The sequence below is a fragment of the Rhinolophus hipposideros genome, assembly GCF_964194185.1.
Source record: "Rhinolophus hipposideros genome assembly, chromosome: 13".
Lineage (NCBI taxonomy): Eukaryota > Metazoa > Chordata > Mammalia > Chiroptera > Rhinolophidae > Rhinolophus > Rhinolophus hipposideros.
The window spans coordinates 15,338,096-15,362,716 of NC_138059.1; the positions used below are offsets into that span (position 1 = coordinate 15,338,096).

Here is a 24,621-nt window from a genome sequence, read left to right on the forward strand (position 1 = left end):
TATTATCCTTAGAGAGCAGGGATTGTTCTGGTGTAAGAGCTTATGCTTGGATTCCATTGGGGGTAACTGTAATCGAAGTTTACGATAGGAATTGAAGTCACTGACAGAGGTGCCTGTTGATTTCAGCTCTCAATTGTGTAATAACTAATACATAGCACAAAGCCTGTTTGCCTTTGAGTAGGCGTATGCTATGTCTCCAGTGGAGAACCCCCTGGGAACATAAATTGCTCACAGAACTTTACATCTGTGGTTTTAGCATCTTAAGTGGTGTCTACTTTATACACATTTTCAGTCCTGGATTACAGGAGCAATCGAGCCAGCTTGTTTCTCTATTAGCTATCATAATTTTCTGCTCCGTTTAGATTGGCAAAAGACGGTTGTCCAGTTTTTATTCTGAATGTTCTAATAGCTCTCAACCAAAGCAGAACTGAAAAACATGGCTGAAGTCAAAAGATTTTAAAATAAAATAGGAAGAATGCCTGAGAGTGTTTTTCTTACTTTCACGGGGTATCTGCTGTAGTTATTGCTACATGATACTGCTGAAAATCAGGTGGTCAGTCATTGTCTAACAGCGTCGTCTTAGAACTATTCTGGGAACAGCACGAAAGTCCACGTAAGGCATGTTAATTCTGCCTCATGAGAAACTGGATGTGGATAAAATTTGAATCCGTTCCTGAAAATTTCGTGATTAACCACAAAAGGCAAGAATGACAACCCTCAATTACATATCTTTCAGATCTCACTGTTAACCTCAAGCCCTCTTACCTTAATCAGAACTTGGGAACAAGGATTCACAGAACCATTTCATGAAAAGGTAGACTGTGCATTTGTATAAATGCAACTACTGTATTGCAATTAAGCAATACACACACTGCTGCTTTGTGCCACCAGCAAAGTAAATAAAAGACTGTTCTGCTGCTTACATTTTGGAGATGATGTCCGTGGAGGAGCAGCCATGGTTTGTCATGAAGAGATTTAAACCTTAATGTCCAATTAATAGTAAATACTATTAACAATATATTAAAATTACATTATGAATTAGACCCAGCAATTCATCATTCAGAGCATAAACACATTTACTCAGAGTAATTTATTCTAATGCTCCATGTCTCTAAATGTGGTCCTTACATTCATTACTTGCATCAGAATAATCTATTGTGCCAGTTTTTGTCTGGCCCCCTAAAATCCCACTTCCTTCTCCCCACCTTCTAGATCTAATGAATCAGACTCTTGGGGACTAGGTCAGATACATCAACATTTTAAACAAGCTCCCAGGGTGATTCTTATGCCCAATAAAGCCTGATAACCGCAAGAGTGATTTCTAGAGCCTGAAACTGTGTCTGTTTATAATTGTAGGTTTTCTTCTACCAGGGGGCAGTGTTTTCTGAAATACAGCTGGATTAGTTAGTCATGCTGGAAGTTAATTTTAGTCTTTCTGATACACTTTCTTGTTCATTGACCCAACCGTGGCTAACATTATACCGCAATCTTCACCAGGAAAGCAGGTGGACTTTCTTACTTTGGTTTTGTTATAGAAGGGTTTGGACTATCTTTTAGCCATTTCAGTTGAGTTTCTAGACCTATCGTATGCATTGTCAGACCTTTTGGTTTTTTCAGTTTTAGACAATGAGAAGTCATTGTATTTTGTAGTTAATTTGATGCCCGAGGTAGGGACTTTGGTAATCTTGACAATTAATGTATAACGATGACTTGTAGTAAAATTCTGGTTAGCTGTGGTTAGATGGTGTGTGTGCGCACACAGGCACATGCGCACTTGTGTGTATGTGTCTGTTAATGAGTTCCATATGCATAATGACCTGGTAGAAGATAAAGTTCTTTGGCGGAATGGTGAACAGAAATAGTGACTGAGCTCAATTCTCTTAGGTAATTGGTAACAAGTGCTGTACAGAAGCCAATTATGGGTCAACTTGGCTATTACACTTAAGGCCCCCCACCCCCTGCATCGCTACTCTTCATGTCAAAAAAATTAATGAATGATGTTCAGCTTCTCAGTCTAATTTTTTTCCCCCCAAGGGGAGCTTTTATTGTCCTCAAGCTAAGTCCAATAGACAGAATCTAAAATTGTTGGACACGGGCAAGAGCTGAGGAAGTTGGGCAGAAGGGGAGGCAGATTTTTTGAGAATATTTGCAACGCTGTGGCATCAGATGCAATCTCAGGGCTGTCTTGATGGTTTCCTTTGGGGTTTGTAGTGTGTGTCTGTGAAAGCAAGCCTGCATCTCGAAATTGAACATCAATAGTAGAAACCTCTTCCATGGGGTTAACATCTTTCATAAGTCCTGCCTAATACCCGACGCCAAATCATTTCAGTATGTCCCACAGACTAAAGCGAGAGACATCTACAGAAAAATGCGTGAGTGTGCCATCTCTGCAAGAGTGCAAAACTAAAAGCATTTGAGAAAGGCAACTTAAAGTTTGGCCGTGTGTTTTCTTTTTCTCAATGAGCTGTTACTAAACTCTAGAATATATAATGAAACCCAGGCTTACTGTGCAACCCACTGTAAACAAGTTCTTGCTTGTGCACTATCGTGTTTTATTTGAGCACAGCCTCTGCTCCGTGAGTAATTTGTTGCATGGTAAGTGGCATATTTGTGTATGTACACACATATGCTCTGTGCAAGAATGACGGTCCCTGGGCCTGGGGAGAAAAGCCAAGGACAAGCCTTCTGCCCTCATTTGAATCCTAAAAGCGTACAATATTTAAATAACTTTCAGATTTAGAGGCCTTGATTTCTTTTCGAAGTCTCTCTTGGTTGCCAAATAGCTTAGTAAAGAAACTTGAACACTCACAAGAGCCTCAAAGGACACCGTTTTTTGGTGGCTGCATGATCCGTTAACTGGCAACTAACCAGGGAAACAATTCTTTAAAGCTAAATTCTTGCTACCATTGAGGTTTCCTTCCTAAATTCAATCATTAATAAAGCTTCCCTGTCCACTCCTCCACCACCCCCCGTCTACCCCCCCCACCAAAAAAAAGCTGACAGTTTTTTGGGGAAGAGGAGGCAGAAACTGAAATTATTTTGTCCCTCCTTATAGGGCAGAGGACTTTATGCTGCTTAGCTGGCATTCCCAGTGTTTTGATAAAAGTTACTTCTCTAAACTCTAACAACATGGGGAAAAAATAATGTTATCTCTTTTGTTAGTTACAGTCTTGGGAGATTTCATGGTGAGAAATACGTGAGAAATCAGGAGTAGCTGAGACCGTGGCAAGAGGGACAGGGCCGTTTAAACTGCCAGAAAAATAAATAAATGAGAAAGACAGGGAAAGTTATTAGGTTTATAAATTGTAAAACTTTCCTGGTTTAAAAAAAAAATAAAGTTGTGAGGTCGTCGACATTGAATAACTACATTGTAAACCTTAAAAGCTTTAAAAGCTGGTCAAAACCCTTTTATGGTTCTGTTTCATTTTTGTCGGATAGGATAAAATACATTTGGTTTCTTTTTTAAACACCGTGTTTTTGTGAGGGAAGGAAAATGAACATGAGCTGTTATTGGCTAGAGCAACACAAGAAACCCTCATGTTACCAGAGGAAACCACATGAAAGTGTCTGTGTGTTAGGGGAGGGACCCATAAGGGGGTGGGGAAAAGGAGGCTGATATTTCAAGCCTCTTTTGCTCAGAGCTGTGATTTGTGAACAGTCTGTGATGAAATCAAGCTTTGGACAAATCAGAGGAGCCTGTCAACCTCCCAGGTGGGATTACTTGTAGTTAATAGACTGAGCTCAGAGCCCCAAAAAGCAGTGTCCTCAGGGTAGGCAGAGAGGACACACTGCAAAAGGCTTTCCAAGAACCCTCTGCCATGGCAGGGAGCAGCCCACTCCAGTCGTGTCAGGTAGGAGAAGGATGGAATGAGCTTTCGAATCAATTCCTGATTTTGAAGTCTTCTGTTTGTTTTTGCAATTAAGACAGCACTGGATGGTGCATTTTGCAAGTTGCAGGCTTGGGGGGGCGATGCTGAAGTCATTTGAATGACCTTCAGATTATTCGATTTAGTCTTGTTTAGTAGCTGTGTTTGACAACTCGACCTCTTTATCCCCTTAGGTAATATCCCTGTTCACTTTTGCTATTGGAGCCAATATCTGCTTAGGATTCACAGCAAATCGAGTTAAGAGGGCAGAAGGATGGGATGAAGGCCCTCCTACAGGTAAGTGGAGCCACTCTTTGCATTTTCCATCCTTTGAAACTACTAGGTGATGAATATGAGCTCACTAAGAAAGTCCTCTTCAAGGTAATCTTGTAGTCTAACTAAATTAGTCCTGGATTTCTCTGGAAGAAAGCCAGCTTTGTGTATCACTCAGGTGAGAGAACACGGTTTTACATAGAGAACATTTATGATTCCTTCATGATAACTGCCTATTTAATTCTTTGTACTCTGACATCCATATGTGTTAAGATACAATTAAAACTCTTGTTAGTAGACAAGGCTGAAATAGAAGAGCTGAGAACAGGTGCTGGTTTAATATTGGAGCTACATGAATCTGACTTGTCATGTGATATAGGATGTAGTATGTATCTCCGGAAAGTTCTGACATCAGGGAGAAGAGGTATGGAAGTAAAAAAGACAATGAACTGTCTTTATGAAACTTCAGAAATTTAGGACTATCAGATTAAGATTTACCTAAAATAGGAAAAGCATAAAAGAGAGGAGGTGCTTAAAAGAGCTTATAAAGTCGACCTGCACTCGTTGTTTTTTCGTTTGGCGTAAAGAAAGGTAAGTTTTAATGGTGTACCTTGACTAACTAGTAGAACCGAGGTGAAAGACTTTCCTTTCACAATACACCGTGCCATACGCAGTGTGGGAATTCTTATAAAGGAGCTCCTTGTGCAGATGAAGGGGGTTTCACTGACCAGGTATTAAGTAATGAGTTGGTTAATTTCCTGGAAATTGGAGCTGCTGATGGTTTTATAAGTAAAAATTACATATTAAGTAAGGGTACTCTAGGGGGCAATATTTTCTTGACTTTCGCTGACGTCTACGCACGTTTGTCTGCCTTCCTGTGACTTTTGTATTGCTCTGTAATTCTTGACCTGCCCAGTATAAAAGACGCTCACCTGTCTCTGTTTAGCCAGCACGAGCTTTTATTAACCAAGCTATGAGGCGTATGTTGGTGGAATTCTAAGTCTTCAAGTACGTTACTTTTGCGTCATGCCAGGAGCTGGAAAGTAATTTTATATTGGAAGTAGTTTCGTGAGTCAAAGTGGGGTGTGGTTGGGGTGAAAAGTGAGAAAACAAATCATAAAAATGGCACCCCCAATGGAGCCAAATGGACAAAATGAGTGGTCTTACGTTGGGGAGAGAGAGGAGAGTGGATCACGGGGCCAGAGACTCCTGTTTTTATTGATAACAAATGCTCCCTTCAAAGACCTCTTTTTCTTGTTCCGGACAAGTGTAACTCCCATTAACATTGTCACTGCTTATGAATGGAAGGGGGGATTGAGTCCTTAGGATGTCATGTGGGCAAGCTAGCAGCTTGAGAGCCCATTGCTGGTTGTTTCCAATGCAGCCTAAAAGGAACTCCCCCCCCACCCCCGTTTCATATTACTATGTCACTATGGCTAAAACTGATATTAAAAGCTGCTTCTTTAATGAATGTGTAAAATCAAGTCACTCATTTTCAAAGTCGACTTTTTTTGGGGGGAAAACAGTTATGCAAGTCCTGGATTGGCACCCCGGATCCATATAATTTGCTGTGTGGTCTTGGGCAAGTCACTTGCCAAGTCCGTTACTTTAGCTATACAATGAGGAGCAGGCCTAGATGATTTCTAATTTTTCTTCTGGATTAAAAATAAAAAAAATAAAAAGCCCAGGATACTATCTATTCTGTTTCAGTGCCTCTGAACTTATGTGCTTTCTACTTGACAACATAGAAGAGATTTATTAATGTATAATGTATAATGTATACTATAATTTGTAGTATACAAAATATACTATTTTGTATATTATAAATTGTTTATATACATTTTAAGAAACAGCTAGAGGAGCTAATGAATTAATGCTGCTTCTGAGCAAATCATATAATCTATCTTATACTCTACAAAGTGAAGCGATCTGAAGTATGTATACTACAAAATGTTTGCTTTTTGCATTATTTACTTACATCATCCATTATTTTTAGGCCTTTATGGTATCATCTAAAATAGTTTATTAGTGAAAATGCTATTTATATGAAGCTGAGTCTTGGGATACAATGCCATTTCAGTCTGAGTTTTAGGATTTTGGTATGCTGGCACACTTTTTATTTTTTAATTTTTCTGTTGACGTAGCTTGTCTGGTATTGGGCCCCGTGGTTGATGTCTCCTGAATGAAGACCAGACATGTACTTTGGAGACTGGGTAACAGCTTCGTGCAGAGTTGAAACATTTTCATCTTATCAAATGTAACATGTACCTAGAATGGGCCTTTCTCAAATAACACATATGGTTGGTTATTCTGTCAGCAAAGACTTCACATCAGAAAACCCTGGGCAAACTGTTCTATATGTATTAGAACAAGATACTAGGAAGAAGGGCAGCCATGCCTCTATGCAACACTTTTATGTTCAAAGAAATCCTCGGAAGCTCAGTGCTTCTAGGTTTTCACCAAATAGTGGGAACACAAAGGGTGTTAACATAGGGCCCAGCATCAGACTGACCAGAGCAAGATCTCCCTTTTAAACACATGCACTTTCTTGTGGAATAAACGTCGTGTCTCAGAGTTCTCAAGTGCTGAGAACATTCTACACACATGCAGCTCCTCACAGCTGTACTATGGACTGGGGTGTTAGTTTCAAGGCTGTGATAGTACAAACAAATGGTTATAATTAATTAACTAGCACACTTGTTAGCTGGATATATTGTCAGGACCTAGTGAACTACTGGAAGTAATGGAGACATAAGATTTCTTCTAGCAGATCATAAATGATCTATAGATTTATTAGAAGATATCAGATGAGCAGAGCTAATTATACTTCCGTTGGGTAAATACGATGGGCAATCGGGTAAATGAGATGGTTCACAGAAATTTTCAAAGAAAATGTAAATAATAAGTGCACTCTAGTTGGACAGCTTTGCCCATACATCCAATGTAGCTAGCTCAATTCACCTTGCAGATTGCAAGAGAATTGACGTGAATACAGGTGTGTGTGTGTTCATGTACGTGCATATGTGTGTGTTTGTGGTGTTACGGTGGAGTCTATTTTACTGAAGTTTGTGATAGATACTCTTTCAGTCTCCATGTGAAAATGGGGTATCCTCTGAAATAATAAGCAACCTAATACTTTAAAGACAAATTGGGATATGTGAGCTCACAAATATCTGGCTAAGAGACTTGAGAGCTCAGTTTAATGCAACATCATTTTTGGTGGCTTGAAAGTTTAAAAGTATGTGATTGTGAATGAAATTCATGGGTAAATGTGAAATGACAAGTATCTCTAACAACTTTATGCACAAAGCTTTTCTTTGTGAATCGTAGAGACACCAGACAATAATAATAGGAATGAGAAGGTTCACTTTCATTTGATAACTTTAGGAATCTCATTTTACATTGAGATGGAAAAAGCTATTTAAATGATGGGAGAGTAGCATGTAGGAAACTGCAAGGCTGGCAGATAGAACAGTCCTTGCTGTGTAAGGAAAGCTGTCTCTTGAGGAATATCATGTCATGGGATTTTATGTTAAATTGAATGTAGAAATCAACAGGGGAGGGTTTAAGTCAATGTCAGTAGATTGAAATGATCTGAATTCGAATCTAAGGAGGGCACAGATTTTTCAGTCCTTTGTTAAAAGGTAGTGGTTTTTCATTTATCTTCAAACTGTACAGAATCCTCTATCTTGATGGCATGAACAGAAATCTCAGTCTTCAATAGATTCAACATAGATTCTGGAATCAACAAAAAAATCACCAAATCTTCCAAAATCATGTCTTAAAAAGAACATGTAAAACAATTCAGAGCCTTGGTACAAAATTTGAAAAATCCGTTGTTAATGACAACAGTTTTGTAGTTATATTCAGATGACCTAAAATTTTAGCCAGGCCTTTTACTAGCTCAAACTAGACCTGGAAATCTGATTTTCCAACCAGAAAAATGGGGGTGATGTTGCTTTTCTATCTGAAAAAGGTTTTTATTAAACAAAATGCCATATTCATGCTGATGAGAATGTAAGATGTCAAGTATATGATGATAGGTTTAATTCATCTTCAATTATGTTTTGAAAGCCAGTGTTTAAATTTTTACCTTATAGTGTTGTCAATACCTGCTATTTAAAATGACAATGCTTCATTGTTTTGCAGCAGATTAGCAAATCGTTCAGATTTACACTACTGATTACCATCATAAATGCTCTTTGAGTAGTTCAGAAGTTGAATTACAGTTTTTAATTTTTAAAATTGAAGTTCATAGGAATCGGTTTTGTTGTAGTTTATGAGGTCTTTCTGCGTGAGGATGTTGCATTCATAAACCCATTGAAGTACAAGTGTTTGAAAACTTCCAAGTTTTCAAGTATTTATTTAAACACAAAATTATCAATGAAAACTGGCCCAGCAGCTGTGACGAGAAGAGAACAGTGATGCTGGTTGTAATGAGTATTTATAGAAAGTGATGTATTTAAGAAGTGGAGATTCTGACATGCAAGCCTGTGTGTGAGTGCTGCTTACTAAGGTATGAGCCCAAAAGTATCAAGAAAAAATGGCAAGTTCAATACAAAAAGTAGAACTAGGAATATAATCCACAAGAGGTTTAAGGCAGTGTTAAATTCTAGAGTGTGTTGGCCTCTGGAATGTCACCCACGTTATCTGCCTCCTTTCCCTGCAGTTTACCCTTCAGACACAGGGGAATGAAACCAGTTCTGTTTCAATGCTCTTGAAAAGGAGGCGGCATAATGGGTCTGTCACCCATTTCTAAGCTTTATTCTCACTTTCAGGTAACACTGGAGCTGAGAACCACAGAGAATGGGAGGAAGAGATAGAGTACCATATCTTAAACTCTGACCTCAGAACCAGACATAATTTAGAAGAAGAAAGACTCTTGCAGCTTCAGTTAGGCTGAGCTAACTGTTTTCAAACTGAAATACTGCCTCCCTTATCGGCTGTCATTCAAATCTGAAATTTTCTGTTTTGCAGAGGGATTTGGAGGGAAATATGGTTGGGAGTCCAGGATGAAGTAATGTTTAGGTCACAACTCTTGTCATGAATTAGATTCTTTCCTATAGTCTAATTAAAATATCAACAGTCCCCCCCCTATATAAATGGCACCAGAAGTCTACAATACTACCTCTGTATATATATGGTAAGATGGAATGTTTTAGAAATAAGGTCTTCATTAAACACAAATAATTTCACTTGTTTCTATCAGAATTGTGAATTTGAAGGAAAGAAATCAGGTTTACATTGGTGTTTTTTTAAATCGTGAAATCATGCTTCTGTGAAAATAAAGAATGCACAGCACTGTTTTAATGCATATCATATATGTACGTAAGTTTTAAAATTTGAAGTCCCTGTTTTAGAAAAACATGTCAGTATAGACCTGTAACCTTTATATTTCAAGACTCTGGAACTGACTTGTATCTTTGAAGTAAAATAATGTCATGTAAATATGTAATTAAAAAGGCAGTAGTAAAATTGGAATCTTATGAAAGTATTGGCAAGGGCCTTGTACAAAATTCCAAACCTCTGTTATCACACATTTCTGACTTGATCCTTTTAAGGTTTTAATTTTTATTGTTATTGTTTTGATTTGTTTTTGTTTGTGTTTTACTTCCTTGTTAGTATTGAGCTTTTATGGAAGCCTCAGTACTGATCTGAGGTGAAAATTATAGGGTACCACAAGTTCACTGATCCTTCAGTTTTCGTCACACCTTTCAATAAATTATAGAGCCAGAGCGCTCACGTCAATATTCTCTGGATTTAGGTCAGATAAAAAAAAGTTTTACCAATTTCAGAATTCAAACTTGTAAGTCAGAGAATCCTTCAGGTATAATAAAAAGGGAAGTCCTAAAATCTGCCCTTTGCCTGATATGGGAAGAAGGGCATGAGACCTGGGCATGGAATGAAAAAGCTACAGCATGCAATATGAATTACAGAACTACAAAAAGAGTAGGGGCTGGAGCTTGTTATCAAAGATGGCGGGATTGGAACAGGCTCTAGAAAGGCAAAGTGAATATTGTTCTACTCTATCACTTTATTTTATTTAGAAAGGTGCAGCAGTTCAAATATTTGGGATGATTGGATTTAAGCTGGTACATGGCTCCATTCATCTTCCCACTTCTCTTCCTACCATTGTCAGCAGAGTACAGGTCAGCCAAGAATGAATTTTGGCACATGTATCCCCAATCCACACAGGCACAGGAATTTACTCTTATTTGAAAGCCTTTGGTAACCTAATTGTGAGTGCAATACTTTTTATGAGATAATAGCTTTGCATTATGAGTACAGGGGCAACTCTTTCTTAACAAAGCTGTCTTCAGTTTAAGGATTGGCAAAGAGTATTATAACTGATAGGAGCCAACTATTGAGTGAGCTTCAATTATTTTCAAAAACAGAGTGAGGGACCCACTTAGAGAGTGAATAAGAAAAGAGTGAAAATCTCATTAACAGAGTGGAGGAAGAAAGGTAAAAACTGGCCAAAAATTCATAACTATTTTGAAAGTAAAGAAAGAGATAGTGAAGAGATTATGATGAATGGAAAGCAAAGGGCATGAGTGAAGGAAAATTTCAAATGAACAACATAAAGAAGAGGACACAGGACAAGTCAACAACCACAAACAATGTGTTGTGAGATCTCATTTTCTCAGTTATAAGCATAGCTAAGCATACTTATGTATGCAGCTTATGAGAATGAGTGCTACAAAAAATTTATGAGATGGTTGTTGGAATGATTCTGTCTAAATAATACCCTTAAAAAGGAATAATTATAAGCATTTACCATATCTTTGTTTCTACTATAGGACTTTCTCTATTTCTCCTTTTTTCATTTCTCAATCCCTCCTCCCCCCCACAGAGTTTCTTAGGGTCCAGCGTGCACTGTTGATAGGTCGGCCAAAGTCAATAGAAAAATGAGATTTATGAACCAGAGGTAATACCCTGCATTGGACACCTGACGTTATTTCCTAAACTGAACTGTTGTGGTTTGTATGTATTTCAACATCCCAGAATCAGCCATGCAAAAGTGTTTCACATCTCATGGTCTAGTGAATTTGTTTGCGTTAGTTGAACTGATCTGATGCCATAAAGACTACAATTGGGTGATTCTGACTTCAAAGAGGCCTGAGGAGTAAGGGATGAACAGGATGTTCAGATAAACGGCTTCGGTGAACCTAGAAATGTCATTTAGCATCTGTTCTCCCCCGCTTTTGTGTTTTTCTGATTTTGAAAGTGATGCATACTAATTATAAAAAAAGTGAAAAATTCATAATCATGTAAATAAGGAAATAAAATTACAAATAGCATGTCATAAATAACATTTGTTAGATTATTTGCACACAATACATATTATATAATATGTATTTTATACACACATATACACATGTACATATACATATATATGTGTGAGAGAGAAGTAAATAAATAAACAAAAAGACATTTGTAAAATGTCTTAAAAATTTCAAACTACGGAAAAGTAAAAAGTCTCTTTGCCTCTCTTTCTCAGTCATTCTTCCCCAAATGTAATTCCTGTAAAGCGTTTCTTACCGGAAAAAGAAAAGGTTATTTACACCTGCATTTTTAAGAAGTTATGCACAACTACACTTTTTCTCAGTGCCTCTGCCCCCACCTTCTCTTTCTCATCTCTAGCTCTGTTTTTATTTTTATCTTTATTGCTCTTTTTATCTCGGTTACAGAGACGATCTAATATTATAAAACTGTTCTGTACTTTGATCTTTAAAAAAGTCGTTTGTATATTTTATAGATCATTCCATATTAGCCTATATAGAACTGCTCATTCTTTTTTTAAGGGCTGGGCAATATGGATATAGTGATTCTTTCATATACATATATTTTGGTTAATTTTTGCAAACATATGAGAGATAAATTCCTATTAATGGAATTTCTGGGTGAAAGATTTATAGGTATTTTAAAAAGTTGGTATTTCCAAATTGTGTTCTATTTTACAAGTATTTTTATTTTTAGCAACAGGCATGGCTCTGCTTGTACTTTCCGTTCGTCAGAAATTAATTATTTGGTAAGCTAGGATAAGGATCCAATTTATTTATTTTTTTCTAGTCAGCCAGTTCCAACCCTACTTATTGACTGATCCTTCTTTCACTTACGGATTAAGTTTTCCTTCTTCTGATTTAAATCTTACTTTCATTATAAAATAAGTTCTCATATATTTGGCTCTATTTCTTATCCTTACCTCCCAACACTGATCTACTTATTTTCTAGTAACAAACTTTTCTTTTTAAGTGGAATCTCTTTTTTAAATTATTATTAGTTTCAGGTGTACAAAATAATGTAATAGTTAGACATTTATACCCCTCACTAAGTGATAATCCCCCTCCCCCAATCTACTACCTCTCTGACATAATATACAGCTGTTATAATTCCATTGACTCTATTTCCTAGGCTGTACTCCACATCCTGTGACTATATATACAGAGGGTGCCAAAAAAAGTATGCACATTTTAAGAAAGGAAATAACTGTATTAAAATTATAATGCTCAATATATACTGATTACAAAAAATGAATACAAGTCATGTGTATACAATTTTTTGGCACCCCCAGTATGTATATACAATTTTTGGCCCAGAATATATATATATATATATATATATATATATATATATATATATATATATATATATATATATATATATATATATATAATTATAGTTGACATTCAGTATTATTCAGCTTCAGGTGTCCAGTGAGTTGCAGTGGTCAGGCAAATTGTTTTAATTATTTAACTTCAGAATATATTTTACTATCTAGTCATTACCAAATTACTCCTCCATTTCATTTTTTTCTATTTTCACATATCTATTTTTGGATAAACTTTTAATATTCTCTCAAGTTTCAAGAAACCCTCTTCATATTTTTATTGTGATTGTATTGAATCTTTAGGTTTATTTAGGAAGAACTGATATTTTTATAACATTGATATTTTCACCTCCAGGATGGTATGTCTTTCCATTTAATTAAAACCTTTAGAATATCTTTGTGTAGTGTTTTAATGTGTTCTTCATGTAGGTTCTATATGTCCTGTTAAATTTATACCTAGATATTTTCTCTTTTAATACTACAATGAATGGAACTTCCATTTAATTTTTGAATTTATATTGCCTGTATGTTACAAATTTGTGGAATTATCTCACTTAATTCTTTTTTTCTTTTCACATTTTCATTTGAAACTTGAGATTTCTAGATTACGATCATATCATATGGAAATAATGAAAGATGATTTATTTTTCACAAGCTGAGACTGTGGCATTTGTGTTTGTGTAACTCTAGTTACAGGTGTCGATTTTATGGTTGGGAGAGATTTTGAAAGCCTCTCAAAATCTCCAATTCCATATGTTCAGACTCTGCTCAGAACATGTAGGCCCAATTTTCCCTACAAAAAAACCAAGAAACTATAGATTTTAAAACAGGGAAATGAACTATTGTTACTAAGCGTATAGATCAAATTTCTGTTCTGTCTCGGCCAACTTTAGAATCCACAGAGACACTAACCCTCCGAGGTCAGTAATCATAATAATTGTAAAAAGTAATAAGACCGATAGTCAAAACTTGTTACACTTTCTATATGTCTGACCACCTGCTAAGTGTTGGGCATGGATGTTTACATTTAATGCTCATTATAACCTCCAATTACTTTTGTGGGTCCGGGCACTATACAGATGAGGAAACTGGCATGAGCAAGTTCAACAACCTGATGAGGGACTGTCGCTAGCAGCAGGGGATGGCGCCAGGTTGCACAGCCAGAGTCTGACTGCATTGCCACGCTGTACTACTTCCCAAGTATCACCTCCAAGGTGATATGACCCCTTCACCAGCCTCACTGCCTTTGTTTCTTATATCTTGCAGTGTTATCAGACTCCCCCTGGACAAACACCTCCGGATCTTGTAAGGGCAGATGCTTTGAGCTTCAAGAGGTGGGACCCCCAGAATGTCGCTGTGACAACCTGTGTAAAAGCTATACCAGTTGCTGTCATGACTTTGATGAGCTTTGTTTGAAGACAGGTATGCAACGTTTAAGTCCTTTAGCCTCGAAGAGGTGGCTTAAACCCCCCCTGCCGTGGTACACCCTGGCATTGCCACCCTGCTTTTGCCAAACCAAACTGTGCGTTGTAGTTTTATTTCTTGAATGATTGCAGTTGTATGACAGACACACCCGGTGTGACTGTTGTTTACACACAAAGCCCACCCAAAGAAGGTTGTTTGCACCTGCAGTTGTTGTTTGCTGGTTTTGGAAATATTTGTGGTCAGGCATTTTTTTTTTTCATCTTCATTATTTCTGTCTCTTTCTGTCAATTCCTGCATTCAATTCTAGAGCACATGGGCTGAAATTGTGCACATTCTTAAAGTGTTGGGTTATTTTCTTTTATCTATCTGTCTGTCTGTGTGTCTGTTTGTCTGTCTGTCTATCTATCTATATCTATCTATCTATCTATCTATCTATCTATCTATCTATCTATCTATCTATCTATCATCTATCTAGTTAATCTATCTGTACCTGTCTGCACAGTTTATAGGATTTGTTTTATTTTATCTGATCTTATAGTGACTATTGGTCTACTCTGATGTTATTCCCCATTCTTTGTGCAAGGAGAAAATTGTTATGGAATTCTACTTAGGGTTGTAAGCTCTGGGTAGCCCTAAAATCGTCCTGACTTTCTTTATATTTCTTCTCTACCGGAACCGTCAATAGAATATATAGGCTTCTGAATGAATGCACAAGAGTTGAGCAAAAGCCCCTTCGGAGACTTTTGCCATTCCATCTCTTCTGTTTCCAAAGCCCAACACTGCAGATGAGACTTTGAAGGTCCCACCATGTCACTGGGCAATATCACACTCAAATCTGAGAAACATGGGAATCAACCCAGTGCTTCAACCCCTAAATGGGAGATGCCACCGCTCCCTTGACAAATTTCTCCTCATTCTTAGACTTTTACGGTTAGAGGATTCATTCAAAAATCTAACTCATTATCACTGTTATTAGTCTGCTCTTTCTCGTGATATTAGAACAGAGATATTATTCACCCTTACTGAGGAAATAACTCTTCATTTATACGAAAACTGACATCAGATCCCTTACTCATTCTGATTTGTTTGCCAGCCCCGCCCCCCATATAAGAAAAGTGTTAGTAGGTTGTTTTTTTGCATAATACACTTTTCCAAACATTTGGCCATGTGAGTGTATGGGGTGGTTACTTTCCTTTGGAACTCCTCCCAGTTTCCTTAGTGTGGGTCTGAAAAGTTAAATGAACCTTGTAAACTGGTTGTGTGGAAGGAACAGATGTCCCAACAGAGTCCTTTGTCTCTAAAACATGATTTCAAACCAGCAGTCTGTGTTTGCTTGGCACTGAGGAACTAACTGCCATTTGATGTTTCCTCTCTTTGTTGATTATCGTGTCCCTAACATGTCATCCCAGCCCTCTGGATTTCTCATCTCAGAGCTCCTTGCCAAGTGTCATGGGTCTCCTGACTAGTAGCTTAGCTCTCTCTGAATGTAGCTCATGGCTTTCTTCCCAGGTTTAATAAATATGGACTACAGCAACAGGTTTAAAGTAGTTTATTTCCCTATGTATAAAGATAACCTATGCCCTGTGTGGAAGAATCAAATATAATAAAAAAGGTTGAAGGAGAAAATCAAAGTCTTTGAGCGTTTCTTACGCTGACACAAGCACTGTCTACAGATAAGCACAATCTGTTTCAGTGTAAACCCTGACTACCCTGAGTGTGTGTGTTTAGAATGTACGTATGTATGTATAGTTATACAAGTGTGTATTTATATGCATTTGAGGCTGTATCTGTATTTATATATCTTTACACACATCATCCTTTTGAATGCCTTCTTAGTATTCCATTGAACAAACCCAACCTACTTCATTGAGTAATTGATGGGCATTTAAATTTTCCCCCCACTTTCTCTATTATTATCAATGAACATTAGTCAAGCATATTCATGTTTTTGTCTACTTTCCTTAAGATAAATTCCTAGGAGTGGGATTTGGGGATCGAAGTATATATGCATTTTCAAAGTTGCATTGACACTTCTCAAAGTTTATATTTCTCTCAGAGGGCACAAGAGACATTCACCACTTCCTTTTCAGGAATTCTCATTTTTTAAATTGATATCCTCATATTTTAAAGATTTTTTTTCTGATCTTATGTGTAACTTTCTTATTATACAATAAAGTTAAATATGTTTTGTTTATTCTCACGTTCGCCTTGAAAATTATCCACCTGACTTGTAGTTCCTTGCTTGTAGTTCACTCTGAACCCTGAATTTTTAAAATTTCATTCTTATATGAAGTCAGTAGTTCTTCACTAAATCTAGCTTGTGAATAGTGATGCTTTTTTGTAAGCAAAGGGATTTTCTTATGGAATTAGGGGAGGAAAAAAAAAGTATGTTGGCAGATAGACTTATCCTTGAATCGGGAAAAACAAAAAACAAACCATGATCTCTATTAGCCAAAGCAGCCTTGGAAAATTGCTAACCCTTGGGTCCTGGATAAAGGAATTCAAAGTATTTAATCTGCTTGGAAGTGAGGCAGTGTAAATCAGGGATATAAAAAAATCAGAGAATGCAACGAGGATGCAAGATAATTCTAAAAGACTGGACGTTAAACAGTCATTGAATGATTTTCTAGCATGGCGACTAATACCTCTTTTATCTGTTTACTCAGTGACAATATTATCTCTTTGTACGCCATTGCTAAGGAGCAGCATTGCTTTCTAAAATAATTGCTTTCCACTTATGACATATTTGAAGAGAGGAAGACTTGAAGTGTCCTCTTGCCCAGAGAAGTCTTTCTTGATCATTCTACCTCAAGGAGCAGCAACTACCGCCCCACCCCACCCCATGCTGTCACTTTCTATCAATGCCATCCTGTGATTTCCTTCACTGTACTTAGCACAAGCTGAAATGGTCTTGTTTACTTGCTTATGATCTGTCTGTCCTAATTGCAATTGAAGCTCCATGAAGACAGAACCATGTCTTTCTCGTTCTTCACAACTTCCACAGCACCTAGAACGTGGCAAATATAATAGAAATATTTGTTGAATACATGAATGAACTATGAAGTTTCTCAATACAGCAATCCTGAATTTAAAAAGAGTCATATTTTATTTTCACGGTAATTTTTAATTAGACTTAATAAGTGTTCAAGGCATACCTACTATGTGCCAGGCGCATTCTTGGGCACTGGAGATATAATAGTGGAAGGGGAGATGTGTGTTTTCCTGCCTTGGCGCTTACTGTCTAGTGAATGAAAAAGTCAAACCAAATAATACAGCACTCTCTTTAAAATGAAAATATTCCTTTTCTGAATGTATCCTCTTGGTAGGGTTGAGTCATGGACTCTCCATCAAGTATGTTCAGACAGAACTCTGTAACCCATCTACTGGCCTCCTTGAAAGTGGGGACTCTGACCTGTCATTGTAGACAGGGCCCCATTTTGGTCAATGATTGGAAATGTGAGTGTTGTTAATATCCCCATACACTCTTCATATCTGTTTAGGACTTCAACCTCCAGGTGCATCTTGTTGCAGGGAGAGGCCATTTAGTGGCATTATCATTTGTGTTTACATCGAGCTGATTAAAGTTAAGTAAAGCTACTTCAGAAAATAAAAGAGCTGAGCAACAGTGAGTGTGCCTACACTGGTATATACCCCGTATTACAAACCATACATTTTATTGGGTATGTTAGACCCATTCGCAAACAGTAAGGGTTCCCCCCCTTTTTTTTTTTTTTAGAGAAGCCCGATTGTGTTTGGCTTTGCACTCTGATTTGAAAAATTAGGCATTCGTTCTATGTGTAAGTCCTCCAAATATCACCTGGGCCTCAAGCCAACTCTAATTTCACAAGCAGATTAAATGATGTGGGATTCTAGCTCTTTTTGTTGGCAACCCTTGTAAGCGATTGTGGCCTCTTTCATCTGGTTTGCGAGAAGCAGTGAAAGTGTTTTCTTGTGCCGATTTCAGCTGGCGGCTGGGAATGTACGAAGGACAGATGCGGAGAAGTAAGAAATGAAGACAATGCTTGTCACTGCTCCGACGACTGCTTGGCCAGGGGAGACTGTTGTACTAATTACCAAGTGGTTTGCAAAGGTACATGTTTCCTTGGATTGGCTTGAGCTTCAAAAGCATACACACTGGAGGTGCTCCAGGAGGTCCCGGATGTTGGGGGTATAACACCATGGATATGGGCTTGGAAGGAGGGAATGTGGTGTGCTTTTTAATATCTCCTACTTCTTCCTTCGCTTTGCTTCCTGCATTTGAATGATGTGAAATAACCCCAAAGTCCATACTGACGTAGAACCATAGTAATGAGAAGAGATTTCTAAAGTTCCTGTCTTGGCCTTAGGTCTGATTTCCTAGAAGCAGGGCCTCAGACAGGACTTCTGGACATGGGAGGCTGTGCAGAAAAACCGTGTAAGGGAACAGAAGAAGTGGGATTAAGGGGAGGCAAGCAAGGGCATGGTTTTGGGGAAATCTCTCCTTGGCCTACTCTACTGTGGGCTCTGGAAAGTGAATCCTAGAGTTCTTATCCTGCGACAAGAAGGACTGGCTTTCATACCCACTAGATGTCAGCTGTAAACTGGGGTCTAGCTGCAGCCTGAGAGGGGAGTACCCTCTGGTAAAGAGGATAAGGGCACAAGCAGCTCATGTTCTACCCCAAAGCAATCCATGCAGGTATGCTGACTTCGGATGGTTGATTGTAGAATGTGATGGTTTTATTCCAATAATAAATACTAGTCAATGGACTACCAAAAATATAAAAGATGCAATTTCCGTCTTTAAGGAGTTAAGTTGCCATGGCACCCACTTATAGAAGTTAATGGAAAGATCCCAGAATCTTTATGTAAAGCTTGCAAGTCATTTTTTTTTTAAATTTTTATTGGGGAATATTGGGGAACCATGTGTTTTTCCAGGACCCATCAGCTCCAAGTCAAGTCATTGTTTTCAATCTAATTGTGGAGGGCGCAGCTCACTGGCCCATGTGGGAATTGAACCGGCGACCTGGGTGTTATGAGCACTGCACTCTAACCAACTGAGCCAACTGGCCGCCCCTGCAAGTCACTTTTTAGTGTCTAAATTAAGTCCTTCTTTCTAGCTGTAATATGAAACATTCAAGAAGAGTTTCTGTTAAGCATAGAGAATATAGTCAATCATATTGTTATAACTGTGTATGGTGTCAGATGGGTACTAACCTTATCTGGGTGATCACTTTATAAGTTATATAAATGTCTACTCATCATATTGTACATCTGACACTAATATAATAGTGTATGTCAACTGTAATTGAAAAAAAAGTTAAAAAAAGATTTCAGGGGAAAAAACAAATCAATTCTGAAACATGTGTAGTGTCCAGTTGTGGCAAGAGGATATTACAGTAATCCTGAGTTTGGAAAATTTCCTCTACGCAGACAATTATTGTAACTGTTGATAAAGCATAAATTTGATTGAGAATTTATTTCCTCTTCCCTTTTATTTCCCTGTGTAATAAATGTACCAATAAGCCACAAAGACTATCAGAGGAGAAAATAAAGAAAAAGCCCTTGGTATCATTGGTCATTGAATCATTAAACAGTGGCTTTTGCTGGTTTAAAATTCTAGTTGCAGTACTTTTGTGAGGCTCACGTGTGTGCCCTGGGTTATTACAAGTGGGGGAAAGCTTCCCCATTTTAAGAAGCATGGCACTTACTTGCACAGTTGTCAATAGTTAGATCCTTGCTGACTAGGAGATTTCCAGTGCTCTTTACATGGGAGTAATATCTCCAAAGTCTTGGTCGCAAATTTTACTTACACCTATGTTGAAGAATCATAATTGTTGTTTGTTTTAGAACATTTTAAGGCAAATACTCTTTGATAATTTCTGTTTTCTTGAAAGAAAACCTCATTTTCTTTGTCTAAGTTTTTTTCTGTTCTCTATTCTTGATAAAGGAACTCAAGAAAGACATAGATTTATGCCCTCAGATCTTGGTGGAAGATAAAAGTGAAAGATAGCATTGGTTTTTATTCCTAAATTTGAGGGCTGTACACAGATCCATTGACAAATAATCCATTACAGTTTTCCATCTATCATCCCTGAGTATGCGAAGCCTTTCCCCCCAAATACAGGGAAGTTGTGCCATGCTTTTTTATGGCTTTGTGATGTTTAGTGGCTGAGAAAAGAATGTTCCATCTAATGACCAAATAGTTTATTTCTGGAGGGAAACAAACATGACATTTTGTTCACTGAACCACTCGTGTTTTATCTAGAGACCATTTAGACTCTGAAGGCTCACATATAACCACTTGGGGTTATTAAACGTTAGCTATCCCGTCATGCATGGGGGTATTTTAGGAAACCAAACCAGACATTAGATTTGATTTCAGAAGTTCTTTTTAGTTGGTGTCCCATCAACCACCAGTGTCAACCAGAACACAGGTCCTGGAGTTGTACTCTTCAAGCATCTGGATAGCATTGTAAATGAGATTCACCAATAAATGTACCTATTTTCCTTGTAGGAGAGTCCCATTGGGTAGATGATGACTGTGAGGAAATAAAGACGCCAGAATGTCCTGCAGGGTAAGTGTATGAATCGTATGAAATTTTAAGTATTAGTGGGTAAAATATCAGAGAACATGGAGGAGTAAGTAAATGGTTAAAAATGATGTAAAACTGAAATCCCCTTCCTCAGATAAACGTCTGGGTGCTTATGAATCATCGACCAGTCCAAAGCTAGAATGTACATCTTGAAGCAGTATAATTACAAAAAATTTATTTTTCTCCTATGACCTCTGCACATGTCAGAGACTGAATATCCCCTATATTCCATCTTAGCTGCAGATTTTACAAAGTATATCTCAATGTCACTGAAGAAGGAAAGAAACATTTCTGGCAGGGCCTTGTTTTTTTAGTGTTTTTCCTGAAGTGCTGCTTTTGCCTTTTTTTGTCGGCGGGTGGGGTGGTGGTGGGGGAGGGTGGAGGGGTGAGAGAGTGGAGGGGGGGACTGTAGAGCGTCTTAAAAATATCATCCAAGATGGTAACTCCTACCAGATGCTGAAGAAACTTGACAAAGCACTGAAGCACTGCTTTGCTGGGGTACAGCCAAAACTGAGTGACACCCCACAGTTCAGGTTGACCAGCATAAGGCATTTATTATGCCTTCCAGGAAACTGTTGAAAATTCATGGACCCTTAAAATGCCTGGCAGAAAATAAATTGTCAACAAATGTGTTTTCATTAATGTATTTGTCTGTGTGTATTTTTGTTTTCGGCAGTATAGCCTGGGACACAAAATCCAAGTATTTAGATATTGTCTTGATTTGTGTCTCCTTTTTTAATTTTAACGGGCCATTTGAACTTCTTTGGACTTTTAGAATGGGATGACAACAGTTTCTGACTTTAAATGTGTTCAGTTATTTTTGAGGCAAAAACAGTGTAAGTGGTAGAAGCCCTGTTCAATGACAATGGGAATGATAAGAATGAACTCATATAGTATTATTCTAAATGCTTTATATGTGACTCATTTTAAATATGCCTTATTTATTATTTGGCTTCAAATAAACTTAAGCCTAAACTTGCTGAATTATTATTTAACTGTTAGAAACAATTCTGTACATAGTTTAGTATTCTCAAGTCTGATTAAGCAACTATGTATTTAGAATATAACAAAGGGCCTATTTCATGAGACCATGCTCTAGTCAGATGGATAGTTTAGTTCTTTATTAACTTTTTTAGAGATCGTCAATAATTTTAATTGTTTTTGAAATTATTTTGTAATAAACCTAAAATAATTTTTTATTAGTGCTTAGTTCTAGTGACAGGAGTGCTACTGCTATTAATTTGATATTCATTCATTCATTCATTCATTAATGTATGTGATAAATATTTATGGAATCCCTACTACGTGTCTACAAAATAGAGAGATAAATAAGATACCAACTGTGCGTTGCAATTAGTGAAAATGAACATGTTAACAGGTTATTATACTATAATGTGATATATGTCAATGATAAAAGAGGTATGAAATAATATCTGAAAGGAACTCAGGAGTGTGCGCAGCTAACATTTTAGAAGAGGAAACCTTGAGCTGGGTTTTAAAGCCTGAATAGTTTTCCAGGTAACAAATGGGAAAACACCTATTCCAGGCAAATACAACAGCTTTTTACATTGTGACAAACGTTGTTTGCAATGTGAGAGGCAGCAGGAGAGGAAATATGGTAGGGGAAATCTGGAGTCCAGTCCCTTCCCTGGCTGTGTTATGACTTTGGTCACTTCACTCTGGACTTCAGTTGCCACCAATGTTACATGGCTGGAAGCCCAGGCTTGTACAGATATCCTCACTCGTAGTTTCATCATGGAAATTCTTGGTGCCAATTATTGAGAATGATTCAGCATAATGGAAACTCTGTGGCGATACGTTTTTCTGAAGTTTAATATGTTTCTGTTTAAGATTTGTTCGCCCTCCATTAATCATCTTCTCTGTGGATGGTTTCCGAGCATCATACATGAAGAAAGGCAGCAAGGTCATGCCTAACATTGAAAAACTAAGTAAGTCCTTTTCCTACGGTGTTCTCATCTGTAATCCATGAACTGCACAGTCACCGCTCAGCTATGGGCTTTGAGATCCATGCACATGTGGATTGAAATGTATGTTATTGTTTGAAGTACAAAAGTGAAGGGAACACATGCATTTGGTAGATAAAAATGGGTTTCCATACATGAAGTAACTTCTGGTGGTTCTCTTGTTCTAATATCTGAATTTCTGTTTCCAGGGTCTTGTGGCACACACTCACCCTACATGAGGCCCGTGTATCCAACAAAAACTTTCCCCAACTTATACACTTTGGCCACTGTAAGTATTTTCTCAAATGATGTGGACCCAAAGGGCTGGTTTCATTCTGAAATGACTTAAAGGGAGGTTTTTAAAAGGGAGCTTCCATAGTGTTCAAAGAAAATTTTTCTGTTTTCCATCTTATCTGCCTCAGTTGGTCACAGTAAATGCCCTTTAAACTTTGTGGGTGACCAAACTTCATTGCAACTTTAAAACTGAAACCTTTTTTCAACTACAGTTCCATCTGAACACAAACATTAAACCTCTCTCATAAACCACAAGATCCATTGTGTATTTTCTGAATTTTCAAATAAAAATATTGAATTCAGCGCTGCTATGCTTTAATTTTCTGACACTTCCAATTCTGCTTTGCTTTCTTCTTAAAAAACTTAATTTATTTATTTTATTATTATTATTTTAGGGGGCTGTTTGGGGTAGTAGAACTTAGGAAAAAGGAAAAGTGTGTTTAGAAATAGAACCTTCTTTGGAGGCATATAAGTAAATTTCAGTCTAAAGGTTAATTTATGGTAACAAAAATTTTCATCTTATTAAGTTACAACTGTTAAAAATATTAAATTTCTTATAGTCATGTCCAGATTCTCAAATGACTTATAATTAGTCCATAGATAATATTCTTGTTCAGATAGAAACATATAAAGGTTATATATATCTTACATAAATTCGGAAAGTAAATATTGCTATAAAAAAAACTTCCTATGCTAAGAAAATTTATGGTAGAACTAATATATGTAGATTATTATAGTTATTTTAACAATCAATTTTCTTTTACACAAAGGGGCTATATCCAGAATCACATGGAATTGTTGGCAATTCAATGTATGACCCTGTATTTGATGCCACTTTCCATCTTCGAGGGAGAGAGAAATTTAATCACAGATGGTGGGGAGGTCAACCGGTAAGTTTTGTGATTTTGTGTGTGTGTGTCTGTGCATTGAAACATTTCATCCCCACATTTTTTACCTGTGAAAAAAGTGCATGTAATTTTCTCATATGTGACAATGTTTCTGTTTTTTGATATTGTGTATATATATATGTGTATGTATGTGTATATATGTGTATACATAATATATATGTATGTACATAATATATATGTGTATATAACATTTATATGTGTGTGTGGATATACACATGTGCATACATAATGTGTGTGTGTATATATATATATGTCTGGGTGTATATATATGTGTGATATATACGTGTGTATGTGAGGTTATGATTATAAAACTGTGAGATGATAAATGTCTTCATTAGGGTGATAGTAATGGATGATAGTGACATAGGGGTGAATTTCAGAAACATTTTGAAGAAAGAATAGTCAGATCTTCATGACTTCCTAGATTTGGGGGTGCAGTGAAAAACAGAAGTCAATGACGATGATTACCCCCTAATTTTGGTATAGGTGACATATGAACAGAAACAGGGAAACTTGCCAAAAAAGTGAACTCAATGAAACTGACAGTAAATTCATGAATTATTTTGTGTAATCCATATTTCAAACTCTTGGAAGTTCCATATAGAATGTGGAGTCCTACATTGATTCTGTCCCAGCAAATTAATATTTTGAAAGAAATTCTCCTCTTTACTTCAGATCAAATGGCTGAGCAAAAAGTAAACAGTAGTG

The 24,621-nt window shown here is 37.2% G+C and overlaps 1 protein-coding gene across 1 annotated transcript in view; it reads left to right on the top strand.

Annotated features, from left to right (window-relative positions):
• The window catches only part of ENPP2 (ectonucleotide pyrophosphatase/phosphodiesterase 2), a 97,811-nt gene that overhangs the window by 20,851 nt on the left and 52,339 nt on the right, over nt 1-24,621 (top strand). The window contains 7 exon segments of the mRNA XM_081070896.1: nt 4,061-4,163; nt 14,017-14,172; nt 18,140-18,265; nt 20,669-20,729; nt 22,599-22,696; nt 22,921-23,000; nt 23,776-23,895. Of these exon segments, the coding sequence (XP_080927022.1) occupies nt 4,061-4,163; nt 14,017-14,172; nt 18,140-18,265; nt 20,669-20,729; nt 22,599-22,696; nt 22,921-23,000; nt 23,776-23,895 (744 nt within the window).